General features: G+C 35.3%; 1 protein-coding gene across 2 annotated transcripts; it reads left to right on the top strand.

The window, feature by feature from the left end:
- The first annotated feature begins 2,744 nt into the window (after positions 1 to 2,744).
- On the top strand, positions 2,745 to 13,292 carry LOC124936172 (E3 ubiquitin-protein ligase UPL3-like). Of its 2 annotated transcripts, none has more exons than XM_047476644.1 (18): positions 2,745 to 3,393; positions 3,696 to 3,806; positions 3,913 to 4,029; positions 4,127 to 4,297; positions 4,377 to 4,538; positions 6,271 to 6,504; positions 6,584 to 6,705; positions 6,801 to 8,181; positions 8,967 to 9,059; positions 9,448 to 10,953; positions 11,340 to 11,564; positions 11,666 to 11,770; positions 11,869 to 11,949; positions 12,127 to 12,195; positions 12,288 to 12,416; positions 12,510 to 12,635; positions 12,751 to 12,945; positions 13,096 to 13,292. In XM_047476644.1, the coding sequence occupies exons 1-17, from the start codon at positions 2,758 to 2,760 to the stop codon at positions 12,814 to 12,816; spliced, it is 5,334 nt and encodes a 1,777-aa protein (XP_047332600.1). In that variant the 5' UTR covers positions 2,745 to 2,757; the 3' UTR covers positions 12,817 to 12,945; positions 13,096 to 13,292. The 2 variants fall into 2 exon arrangements, with proteins under 2 accessions (XP_047332600.1, XP_047332599.1); XM_047476643.1 differs by having other exon boundaries at positions 3,696 to 3,830.
- The last annotated feature ends 272 nt before the right edge of the window (positions 13,293 to 13,564 follow it).

Genomic DNA, 13,564 nt, shown 5'->3' with positions numbered 1-13,564 from the left:
CGTATGTTCAAGAATGGCTTCGAGAGTCAGACGTGCAGTTAAATGGAAGGAACAAAGTAGGTGAAAAAATTAACAATATCTTACCGGAGTGTCCAATCACGTGTTACTTCTCGTTCTACGTCTTTGTGGAAAACGATATTGAACGTGTTACTTCTCGTTCTACGTCTTTGTGGAAAACGATATTGATAAGATCATGGATGATAATAAATCAATGACATCAGATAAGGAGGAGAAATATATGTGTGTGGTTTGTTTGGAGAATTATAATGATGGAGATGAGATTAATTCGATGTTACACTGTCCACATCAATTTCACTATAGTTGTATTAAGAATTGGATGAAGATTAACAACTCTTTCCCTTTGTGTCGTGAACAAATATTCTCTTATATGTATTAGCTATAGTTTATTATTAGCTATATTTTATTAATGTAAAATCATATGTTTTTCTCACACTATCGTACAAGAGTTTATCTGTCGGGTTGTCTTAAATTTATTAAATATATTTGACTAATTCATTTTTTTCTCACACTATAATATAACTCCTTATATTGTTTTTTATTTAAGTTTTAAAGTGGGAAGATGTGGTCATGAAATAAAAACAAATATAATATTTAAGATTAAATTTAACAAAATTTGTCTTGATTTGTGTATATTTTGTTTTTTTATCAATTTTTTTCCTCAGGTTTCAATAATGAATCAGTAACATACAAATGTCTTATTTTGTATTTACTCATCCTTGTATTTATTTATCATTTTTAGAGAAAGAAAAATAAAATAAAGTCTTTGATCCTTTTTGGTGAATATAATCTTAAATTTAGAGTAATTAATAAATTCTTTTATTATTAGTTCTCCAATTAATTAAAAATTTAATTGAACAAATCCAGCGAGATCACTTTGCTGAATTAATCAAGAAATCAAATCGAAAGTAAATTGTAGAGAGAAGGCAGAGAAAACTTATCAACTTCATTGATCAATCGGTTGTTGAAGTTACAAAGTGTCAATCGGTTAAAACCCCCAAATTAGTTTTTACTAAATTAACAAATAGCCCTTACACTTTATATATATTACAATTTCAATCAACTTAAAACATTATATTAAAATATTAACATATACTTATTTATTTGTATTACAATTACAAATTTACAAATCTTCTTGATCATTTAGCTTGATATTAATCCTTCATAAATTTATCTAAAATTAAGAAATTATGGAAGGTGAGTTCGGGCCGAATTACCAACATTGCATGTACATGCGTTAAATGTGATAATAGAGAATGTTTTGACAAACAAGGTATAAGAAAACATTTAATTTTGTATGAAATAAGGAAAAACTATACATTTTGTAATTGTCATGGGGAAAAACGACGAAGCAATGATAATATTGTTGTATAGATTGATACTAGTACAATGTATAAACTGAAAAGATAATTGGGAACAATTTCATAGGATGTGAACTCGGATCGCAATAATTTTGATGAGGATGATTGTATGATAAATAGCATAAATGATTTCTATCCACATTGTGTTGATGCATCAAAATGTGAGTCTTACGGGCAATATTGATTCGAGTAAAGATGGGGCAAATGAGGATGCTAAAAAATTTTATAGCCTCTTAAATGAATATAATGAAACGGTATATTGAGTCTTCATAATTTCATAAACATCAACATTATTAAAATTACTCAAGCTCAAGAATATTGGGCAATGGACAAATTCTTCATTTAACATGTTAAAATTGTTAAAGGAAGAAATATTGCCGGTCAGTTCTAATATTTCCGATTCATATTATCATTGTAAGAAGTTTCTTAAAAAAGTTTGTCTTTCTTATAAAAAGAAAGATGTTTGTAAAAATAGTTGTATGCTGTATCGAAAAGATGATAAACTTTTGAATTCTTGTAAAGTGTGAAGTTTCTCGGTGAAAAATTGAAGAATCGAGTAAAAAATCTAAGAAAAAAACAAATGGAAAACTATCACAATAAGGTGCTACGTTATTTCCCATTAATACCGATATTGCAAAGATTATATATGTGTTCTAAAATTGCTTCGGCCACAAAGATACAAGGATTGATGATGAAGTTTTGCGACATCCCACTGATTTTTTGGCATGTAAATCATTCGATAAAGATTATCCTGATTTTGCTATTGAGCATCGTAATGTAAGACTTGATCTTGCAAGTGATGAATTTCAACCGTTTGCAAATGGAAAGACATCGTATAGCATTTGACATATGATCCTCATTTCTTATTACGTTCCTCCGATAATTTGCATAAACTCTTCTAATTTTATACTAACCATATTAATTTCGGGTCTAGAAAGTCCAAGTGATACAATTGATGTATATTTACCGCCGTTATTTAACGAATTAAATGATTTATGGAGTAATGACGTAAATCAATTAGTTAATTTATATGCTCAAAATATTTTGTATATATGACAATAACGACATAAAAATATTTCGTTGTTGATAGTTTTTTGTCTTGTTAGGTGTGGTGTAGGGCAGAAGATTTTAAAGTAGACTCCCCATTCATTAGATAGGAAAGATCATCCAACTTCGTGATTCAGTTGATTTTGTTTGTTACGATAAAATGATGAAACAATAGCAAGTTTTATATCTTCATGAAGAGCTTTTGCTTGGGACATATTTATATTTTTTCACAATATCTTATAAAAGGTGACATATAATTTGAAAAATAAAAATGTCACGTTCATTGGGGAGTTGATTAGCGGTTGGTTCTGAGTGGGGTTGAGGGTTTTTTATGGAAACTAGGAGTCGGAAGCGGGCGGAGGTTACCTCATCGGCTCCTTCTTCCTCTCCTGTTACTTCTGCTGCTGCTACACCTTCACTAGCTGTATCTACTAAAATGGATTCGACTAATGAATCTTCGGGTTCTGGAAACCGTGGAGGGCGAAGAGGAAGGAACAACCCTGCGGAGAAAGGGAAGGAGAAAGAGCATGAAGTTAGGGTTAGGTTTAGAGATAACTTGACCTTTGCAAACATTTCCCTTCAAGGTCTCCTAAGAAAGTTGGGTTCTGGGTTAGATGATTTACTTCCATCATCTGCCATTGATGCCTCATCCTCTCAACAGAATGGGAAGCTTAAGAAGATTTTATCTGGGCTGAAGAGGGATGGAGAGGAAGGAAAGCAAGTGGAGGCATTGACCCAGCTCTGTGAGATGCTTTCCATTGGGACTGAGGAGTCACTCAGTTTATTATCTATGGATTCCTTTGTACCAGTCCTTGTTGAGCTTCTTAACCGTGAGAGTAATCCTGACATCGTGTTTCTAGCTACACAAGCATTTACTTATATCTGCCATACGTTTCCATCTTCATGTGCGGAAGTTGTGTTTCCATCTCCTTCACTGACGATTGAGCCTATGGAGTTGGCTGAACAGGTTATTTCTGAGAGAATGAATATTTGAATCATAACTCTCTATTCTTATTTCTCTCAGTTGTTCAACAAATTTTATACAGAATAAAATAGAGCATTACCCAAATTTAGACAAGAGTAAGTGAGAATATTAATTACCATGTATGTAATATGTATATGTCCCTGAAAACTAGAAGGCCTAACCCATTTATTGAGTTCCTGAGTACTGTGTACACATTTTCTAAACAGGAAAGTAATGAAATAAACTATGAAGATCATAACATTACTATCCATATCTCTTATCACATTGTGTTTGCAACTCAACAGTCACTGCAAGCATTGAAGAAGATTTCACTTCAGCATCCAACTGCTTGTTTAAGAGCTGGTGCTCTCATGGCTGTGCTTTCATATCTTGATGTCTTCTCTACTCGTGTCCAGGTAGGCTTAAATCCTACTCTTAAGGTGGGTATAGTTTTTTTTTGCCAAGTTTTCATATTATATATTGTACTAATTTGATTATGAAATTATATGTTTCATGTTCTAGCTTGTAGCATTGTCTATTGCAGCGAATATGTGTAAAAAAATTCCTTCAGATGCTGCTGACTTCGTGATGGAAGCTGTTCCATTGTTGACAAATCTCCTTCAATATCATAATGCAAAGGTTTTTTCTTGTTTTAAGGCAATGGTTCAAATTTATATTGTTTGGCTATGTACTAAGATTCTCTTTGAAAAATATTTGTTTGCTGCTCAATTGATAGGTGTTAGAGCATGCTTCAATCTGTTTGATTCAAATTGTTGAGGCATTTGCATCCTGTCCTGATAGGCTGGATGAGTTATGCAATCATGGGCTGGTTACTCAAGCTGCCTCACTGATATCAACAAGTAATTCTGGAGGTGGACAAGCATCACTTAGCTCATCTACATATACTGTATGTTTGACTCCTCTCCTTATTTCTCATCGTACAATTCTATTAATACGAGGGGTTTTAATTCTACAAAGATGTGCAGGGCTTAATTCGGTTGATTTCCACATTTGCTAGTGGCTCGTCTTTGGGGGCAAAATCTTTATTGCTCCTTGGAATTAGTGGCATCCTTAAAGATATATTATCAGGTTCAGGGATGGTTGCTAATATGTCCATTTCTCCTGCTTTGAGTAGGCCACCAGAGCAGGTAGGTGGTTCATGTTCTTTCTTTCTTTCTTTTTACTGGATATGTATGCTTAGATTTGAAGATGTTGGACCTGTGGCATCATCTTTTATATAGATAATAGTTTGCATTTAGTTGTTTTGTAATTGTGATCTGTGTGCGAGAAATATTCAAAGTGCTTTTCAAAGTGTTCGATTGGGCAGTGGTATTTCGTATTATATTTAACTTAAGAAATTGCTCATCAGTTTTCACTTCGTAATAGAATGTGTTTACTGCATCCCTAAACCAGCCATCTGGTTATAGCTCTCTTGTTTTTTTCAGACTGTTACAGTATAATGAAACAGGAAATAAATATCATATAATTCTGAAGTAATACGAATTATATGATATTTATTTCAAGACATGCATTTATTTATATATGTTTATCAAGACATGCATTCTTAAATAAGTGATAAAGGAAAGAAAGAAAAGAAGAGGAGGAGGAGGGATAAGAAAAGCTAGAGATAAAAGTAATAAGAGAAGAAATGTGGAAAGGGGATTAGAGGAAAGAAGAGAAAAGAATAGGAAGAGGGATAGGAAAAGTCTAGAGAGAAAAGTAATATGAGAAGAAAAGAGGAAAAAAAGTGTGTAAAGAAGAAGAAGAGGCAATTTTTTTTTTTGAAATTTAAGTAAGTCAAAAATTAATATTAATTTTTGTAAAAAATGAACGTCGCTTTTTGGGGGAATAGCTTTCGGCGCTATATGAGCTATAGCGACAAAAGAGGGGTTATTTGAAAGTGCGTATCCTATTGCGCCTTATAGCTACATATGGTCGCTACGCTATTCGCCATAACTAGCGCTACGAGCGCTATTGACAACTACTAGTATTGTGAAGCCAATCTGAATTATGGACTACTTCTTGTGTTATTCCATTAACTGAAGCAGTTTTGTTGATCTTTCTATCTGTTTAATTTTAACTTCACATCTAATATTCCATTTCATTTTCAACCCACTAAGGTAGTTCAAGTGGCAATTGTCAAAAGTGGCTTATGTAGCACGGATACTCCAAAATATTTTTTTTTGGAGTATCGGATACGGATACGATACGGCAAAACGGGTATCGGATATGGCAAAAGAAGTGTCGTTGACTTTTTATGGAGTTGACCAATCCGATACGGTTTGGATACGGCTTGGATACGTTTTTGGATACGTTTTGGGTAATTTTTAAAAAGTAAAAATTTTAGGAGGACTGAAATGTTTAAAACAAAACTAACCCTAAACTAACATTTCCTCCTCTTGACTCAAGCTTCCCTTATCTTATTTTGTTTATCTTATGTGTTTCTTAGATAAACAAGATAAACTTAAGATTCACATCAAGTTAATAACTAACTATTAATATTTTTTTATTATTATTTTATATATTTTTTTAATAATTTTTAATAATATGCGTATCCTAAACGAAATCCTATATTTTCAAAATTTTCCGTATTGCCGTATTCGTATCGTATTTGATACGATACCCGTATCCGTGCAACATAGTTTATAAGAGACCAAAGGTCACGGGTTCAATTCCCACTTAGAACGCCTTAAGTTGAAGTAGATGTCATGATAGTAAAGGTCATGCTAACATCTTACATTAAGAAAAAAATAAAAAAATATTCCATTTCATTTTCATATTTTCTGTTTATTTTGTAATACATGTAGATGCTTATCTTGTTTCTAGTCATATGATTCCGATTAATCTGTTATGTTCATCTGAAATTAACGCGTTATGTAGATTTTGGAGATTGTGAACCTTGCGAATGAGCTTCTTCCCCCACTTCCTCAAGGAACCGTATCTCTTCCATCCAGCACTAATCTATTGATCAAAGGATCTTTTTCAAGGAAGTCTAGTAAACATGAGGACACAAATGGAAGCACTGATGAGATTTCAGCTCGAGAAAAGTTATTAAATGATCAGCCGGAGCTTCTGCAGCAATTTGGGGTGGATCTTCTTCCGGTTATGGTTCAGGTTAGCCTTTTGGAATCTTCATTTCATCCATTCTTTTGACTGAATCCGTCAAATAATAACATTATTGACTGTAATACAGATATATGGCTCTGGCGTTAATAGCCCTGTCCCCAACAGGTGTCTTTCTATTATTGGAAAGTTGATGTACTTTAGTAGTTCAGACATGATCCAAACTTTAATGAAGGTGACAAATATCTCCAGGTATTTCTTTTGTTCCTTTTATGAATCAGACGCATACAAGTTCCTTTTTGTTTGATGCTGGTATTGATAGTCGCCCCTTTTTCATTGTTTGGTAGCTTCCTTGCAGATGTTTTAGCATGGAAAGATCCTCAAGTCTTGATTCCTGCTCTTCAAATAGCTGACATTTTGATGGGAAAACTTCCTGGAACTTTTACTAAGATGTTCGTGAGAGAGGGTGTCATTCATGCTGTAGATGTCCTTATATTAGGTGGTAGCAGAATTGCCTCTCCTGCAGAGAAGGATAGTGATTCTGTTTCTAAAACAGCATCACGCTCTAGGCGATCCCAGCGCTCAAAACCAGATTTGCATGGTACTGATGATTCCAAAATTCCAGTTTCCACTGTTGGTTCACCTTCTAATTCAGTAGAACATCCAACTGGCAATTTGAGTATGCGGGTGATAGTAAGTGCATCTGCCAAAGCTTTCAAGGATAAGTATTTCCCTTCAGCCCCTGGTTCCAGCGAAGTTGGGATTACAGATGATTTTGTGCATCTGAAGAATCTTTGCTTGAAGTTAAGCTCTGGTGTTGACGATCAAAGTAAATCAAAAGGGAAATCTGAAGCTTTTGCGTCTAGCAGCTTATCAGATATTCCTTCTATTAAAGAGGAGAACTTGATTGTTGTGGTGTCTGAAATGTTGTCGGAGTTGAGCAAAGGGGATGGTGTCTCGACTTTTGAATTTATTGGTAGTGGTGTTGTATCAGCATTACTGAACTATTTTTCTTGTGGATATTTCTCCAAGGACAGGATTTCTGAAGCTAACCTTTCCGTGCTTCGCCAACAAGTAATACAGAGATACAAGGCATTTATCACCATTTCTCTACCAACCAGTCTTGATGAGGGGAGAGTGGCACCTATGAGTGTCTTAGTTCAGAAGCTTCAGAATGCGTTGGCCTCAATGGAAATATTCCCAGTTGTGCTTAGTCACTCTACACCATCCTCTGGTGGAAGTGCACGGCTTTCTTGTTCCTTTTCCTTTAGACAAACATTTAAGTTGCGTCTGTGCAGGGCCCAAGGAGAAAAATTACTCCGCGATTATTCTTGCAATGTGGTACGAATTGATCCATTAGCCAGTCTTGCAGCTGTAGAAGACTTTCTTTGGCCTCGTGTACAACGTAACGATTCCAGCCAAAACCCTTCACTCTCTGCAAATAAATCTGAATCAAAGAGTATACCTACAGGGGCTAGTGCTTCGAATCCCTCTTCTGATGGCCGTCGTCATTCCAATCGATCCATAACCTCTGTCAATATTGGAGAAACAACAAAAATGGATTTATCACAAGAGAAAAAAGCTGGTTCATCAAAAGGGAAGGGTAAAGCTGTCCTAAAGCCAGGCTCAGAGGATCCAAAGGGGCCTCAAACCAGAAATGTCCGTAGAAGAGCAGCTCTTGATAGAGACATACAAATGAAGCATACAAGTGGTGATACAACTTCTATAGTATGTTTTCTATAACTTTATGTACATGAACAGTTTCATGGGCTTGTTGATTTTAAGTCTGTGGAGTTTTCATCTTGGAAATACCCATTTCCATTTTAACATAATCATCAATATAGAGACAATATGGTTTTGCAGTGTGATTCTGACATGGAGATGATATCATTGTAAATTTTGTTGTATGCTCTGGTTGTTTTTTCTGCACTAAGAATTGCCCTAGGAATCTATTGGTTGGAACCTTTTACATTACCATGTGTTGGTCCTTTTCAATTCTACGGATCCACTGAAGATTGTCCTACTTCCTTCACTACAATGGCTTTCCTAAAGTTCAACATTCTCAATGTCTAGAACAACTTCCAGGTCTATACATCGCATCTGGTGAACTATCATAGCTACCCTGCTAAGAAAAAGTTGGATTGAGCATTTACCTAGTTTTTTTTTATCTAAGTTTCATTATCATGGATGCATATAAAAGGGACTGTTTGGATTTCACCAGGTAAATCGAAATTGCTTCACATTGGAGTGAGATCTTGAAAATGTTATGCTGGACAGTACTTCAAAAGGGTGACTTATTGGACAAATGTATAGATATTTTGTTGCAAAATTTAGCATTTCTTCTTTTTTTATACTGTGGTGGTCTTGATTGAACATGATCAGTGCTGCTTTTTATTGTTTTATAGATAAAAAGCTTTTGAAAATTTTATTTAGAGTATTAGAAGTCCTGAGCATTTGACTCATCAGATGTTTCATTCTGACAGTATGCTTACCTGGTTTGGCCTGATATGCAGGATGATGAGCCAGATGTGTCTCTCATTGACATGAATGATGCCCTGGTGATTGACGATTATGACCTGGTGATTGAAGATGATGACCATGATGATGTATGTCAATGTATTGCATTATGCATTTATTTTTGAACTGCATTTCTCTGGCTAACGGATTCTTAGTCAATGTGAAATAAATTATTGAAGTGGTTTGTTTTTGCAATATTCATCTGAAAAGACTTTTGTGCTTCAAGGAACATATTTACCAAATTTTACACTTGTCTCGATATGCCCATGGAACTTGGTGTTAGTATTGCTTTTTCATGTAATATTATTTGCTCTTCTGTTGATAAAGAATTCCCGTGTGGATTAATGGATCGTATTCGAAATGAACAGACATCTATTCTTGCATGTAAAAAGAAATGGAGAGAATGAATTGATTGACTAGTCACTTAGCTGGACTGGCTTATTGTTTATAGTCTGATGCAGTTATCATCAATTTCAGGTACTATTTGACCATTCCTTCCCTGTTTGCATGTCTAATGGAGTACATGATGTTAAACTCGGGGACCCAAATGAGGAAAATTCAACTGTTCCTGCCACAAGTGATAGCAAGACCAATCCTGCTCCTGGTTCCAGTAGTAGAGTTGGTGCGGCTAAGAATTTCGATTCTACCAAGTTTAGGAGTAGTAACTCCTTTCGTTCAAGGGGTGCAATGTCATTTGCTGCTGCTTCCATGGCCGGGCTTGCATCTGCAAATGGTAGAGGAATTAGAGGAGAAAGAGATAGATTAGGGCGTCCTTTGTTTGGTTCAAACGACCCTCCCAGACTGGTATTCTATGCAGGTGGAAAGCAGCTCAATAAGAACCTGACAATATACCAGGCCATTCAACGTCACCTTGTTGTGGATGAGGCTGAAGATGAGCGCTTTACCAGCAATGACTTCATATCTAGTGATGGAAATCGCTTTTGGAGTGATGTCTACACTATCACGTATCAGAGGGCTGACAATCAAAATGACAAAGACCCTGCTGGAACATCTAATTCTCTAAGCGCATCTAAATCTAGCAATGTCAGTTCAACCTCCAATGCAGAGCCACCTCATTGCGTGTCATTACTTGATAGTATTTTGCAAGGGGAGCTTCCTTGTGATCTTGAGAAGAGCAATTCTATCTACAACATTTTAGCACTTCTTCGTGTCTTAGAAGGTTTGAATCAGCTTTCTCCTAGATTGAGGGTCCAAGCCTTGATGGATAGTTATTCTGAAGGAAAAATAGCTAACCTTGATATTCTTGTTGTTACTGGGGTTAGAATCCCTGGAGAGGAATTCATTAACAGTAAGCTCACCCTAAAGTTGTCTCGTCAAATCCAGGATGCTCTTTCACTGTGCAGTGGAAGTCTTCCAGCATGGTGTTCCCAGTTGACAAAATCATGTCCTTTCTTGTTTCCTTTTGAGATTCGGCGTCAGTACTTATATTCAACTGCTTTTGGATTATCGAGAGCACTACATCGTTTGCAGCAGCAGGGTGTGGATGGTCATGGATCATCCAATGAAAGGGAGGTGAGAGTTGGTAGGTTGAAGCGCCAGAAATTTCGTGTATCACGTAACCGTATTCTGGATTCTGCTGCAAAGATTTTGGAGCTATATTCGAGTCAAAAGACTGTTTTGGAGGTCGAGTATTTTGGTGAAGTTGGTACAGGATTGGGTCCTACTTTGGAATTTTACACCCTTTTGAGTCATGATTTACAAAAAGCTTCACTTGGAATGTGGAGGTCAAGTTTTCAACCTAATAAACCTCCTCCAATGGAAGTTACAGATATTGCTCACTCACAACTTGGCTTGTTCCCTCGTCCTTGGGCACCAAATTCTAATACATCTGATGGAAGCCAATTTTCAAAGGTGGTTGAGCATTTTAGATTGCTAGGTCGTGTGATGGCTAAAGCTCTTCTGGATGGGAGACTTTTAGATTTTTCATTCTCAACAGCTTTTTATAAGCTTGTCCTCGGGCAGGTATTCAAGTTTTCCATTTAAACATGATTTGGTTTCCTTCGCATCCTCCATGTCATAATCTGTTTTTAACAATTCAGTTTTCTAAATAATGAGTTGTAACATAAAAGCTTACAAGATTATCATATATAGATTTTCAGCATCCTCCATGTCATAATCTGTTTTTAACAATTCAGTTTTCTAAATAATGAGTTGTAACATAAAAGCTTACAAGATTATCATATTGAAATAGATTTTCAGATGCTATTTTGAATCCCCACTGTTAAGAATTACGTTCCTTTTTTTCGAATAATTTTGAGCATGGTGACCAATAAAACTTGGTTTCTGTTATGATTTGAACATTAGTAGAAAATAATATGCTTGTAACTATTCTCTTGGTCCCTCTACAGGAGCTTGATTTGTACGATCTTCTTTCTTTTGATGCTGAACTGGGGAGAAATCTACAAGAATTGCAAACCCTAGTATCCAGAAAACATCTTTTGGAATCTTCTAGCAGTCTAACTAATGAAGATACTATGAGCTTACATTTTCGTGGGGTTCCCGTAGAGGATCTTTGTTTGGATTTCACCCTTCCTGGCCATTCAGACTATGTCCTGAAATCTGGAGAAGAAACTGTAATTGATCAATCTCTCTTTGAAAACTGTTTCGAACTTGTACTTTTATTGATCACTTGAGTCTTGATGATGCTACTAATTCAATATTGTATGTATGCCAGGTGGACATTGATAGTTTGGAGGAATACATATCCTTAGTTGTTGATGCCACCGTGAAGACAGGGATAACAAGGCAAATGGAAGCATTTAGAGCTGGATTCAATCAAGTGAGTAACATCTGTGTTTACTATTTCATATATCTTGAATTGTTTTTAATGCTAGCATCTGACATTTTTTTATTAATATGCACTGTTGTAATTACCAGGTTTTCGACATTTCTTCTCTACAAATCTTTTCACCCCATGAATTAGATTATCTTCTTTGTGGACAAAGAGAATTGTGGAAGGTAATCTTTATTTGTTTTAATTTTGTATTTTACAAAAAAGGTCACTTTTCATTAAAAAGAAATGCGTGATGCTTTCAATCGTTGCAAAATTTTTATTTTGATCTTCTTTCAGAGAATGAATTCTATAGTTCAGCTTCCCATGATTTATTGATGTATATATATTTTCTTGTTATGCAGGCCGAGACACTGGTGGAACACATCAAATTTGATCATGGTTATACCGCCAAGAGCCCTGCGATTGTTAACGTATCTCCTACTAAATTTTCTTCTGATTTAGATTGAAGAGTTAATAATAGTTTGTACCATCATCTGATTTCTATGGTTTTATATTATTTTAGTTGCTGGAGATTATGGGTGAGTTCACTCCAGAGCATCAAAGATCCTTCTGTCAGTTTGTTACTGGTGCACCTCGCCTTCCACCTGGCGGTCTGGCAGTTCTGAGCCCAAAACTAACAATTGTCAGAAAGGTTTGGAAACATGGACTTATTTGATTCAGAATAATTTGTTGTATTATTTGGGGTCTTCATATTTTTTTATTTTTTTCTTATGATTTATCGCAGCACTCATCCGTGGCTGGAAATGCATTGAGCAGTGGTGGCAATGGAGCATTTGAAACTGCAGATGATGACTTGCCCAGTGTAACGACGTGTGCCAACTATCTCAAGCTTCCTCCATATTCTACCAAGGTAAATTACTTATATATAAATGGGCAGAACCTACACCTGAAGCTTGTGCCAATCTGCTTAGAATATATTGATATTAATGTGTATATTTCGAATTGATTGTTTTGTTTGATGGTAGGAAATCATGTACAAGAAGTTGCTTTATGCAATCAATGAAGGGCAAGGATCCTTCGACTTGTCATGAGCAAAACTAATTTCAATATGGGTTTTGTACATTCCATGGAAGAGATTTCTGTCATTTCCTAATTGGCCTAATCTTTAGCTAATTACACAACATCTTAGTCATCTCCCCAAACCAAAATGATGGATATAGGTACGTTTTAACCTTTTCTTCAAAGTGTGCGATTAATGATATTAGGTTTCTTTTGAGTTTTTCCCGTGGCCCATACCATATTCGCGGTGCTGTGAATCTGTGAAAATAATTTTGCTGCTAAAAGGTGAACTGAATGTTGTTCTTTCCCAGGAGGAAGATGGATGGAAGCTTTCCATGGTAGGGCTTGCAAAGAAGGAAGTGAGGCTGTAACTGTGGTGCAATTTCTGGTGTAAATAATAAATAGTGAAAATGAGTTTCATCCCAACTTGTGTTGTTTTAGTTTTAAAATCTTGATACTATTTGTTTGTTGACGTTATGTGTTTTTAGGTTGACAGGGACGGATATAGGCAGGGGTTCGAGTGAGTTGAAGTAAAAAAAATATATATATTGTTTTTTTAATGATATATGTGACATTATCTCTAATTTCTTAAATATTTTAATAATTCATTGTTTGTTTATCTCATTATAAAAAAAATGATAAAAATTACGTTTATCTGTTCTCGTCACTCTAATGATAGGGACGGATATATGTAGGGAGTTCGGGTGGATTGAAGCTTACCAAAAAAAAATATATTATTTTTTAATGATAATGTCACATTACCCCTAATTTTTAAAAAAA

The sequence above is a fragment of the Impatiens glandulifera genome, chromosome 4 (genome assembly GCF_907164915.1).
Source record: "Impatiens glandulifera chromosome 4, dImpGla2.1, whole genome shotgun sequence".
Classification (NCBI taxonomy): Eukaryota; Viridiplantae; Streptophyta; class Magnoliopsida; order Ericales; family Balsaminaceae; genus Impatiens; species Impatiens glandulifera.
The sequence above is the reverse complement of the archived record's forward strand: the minus strand, read 5'-3'. Positions and strand labels throughout refer to the sequence as shown.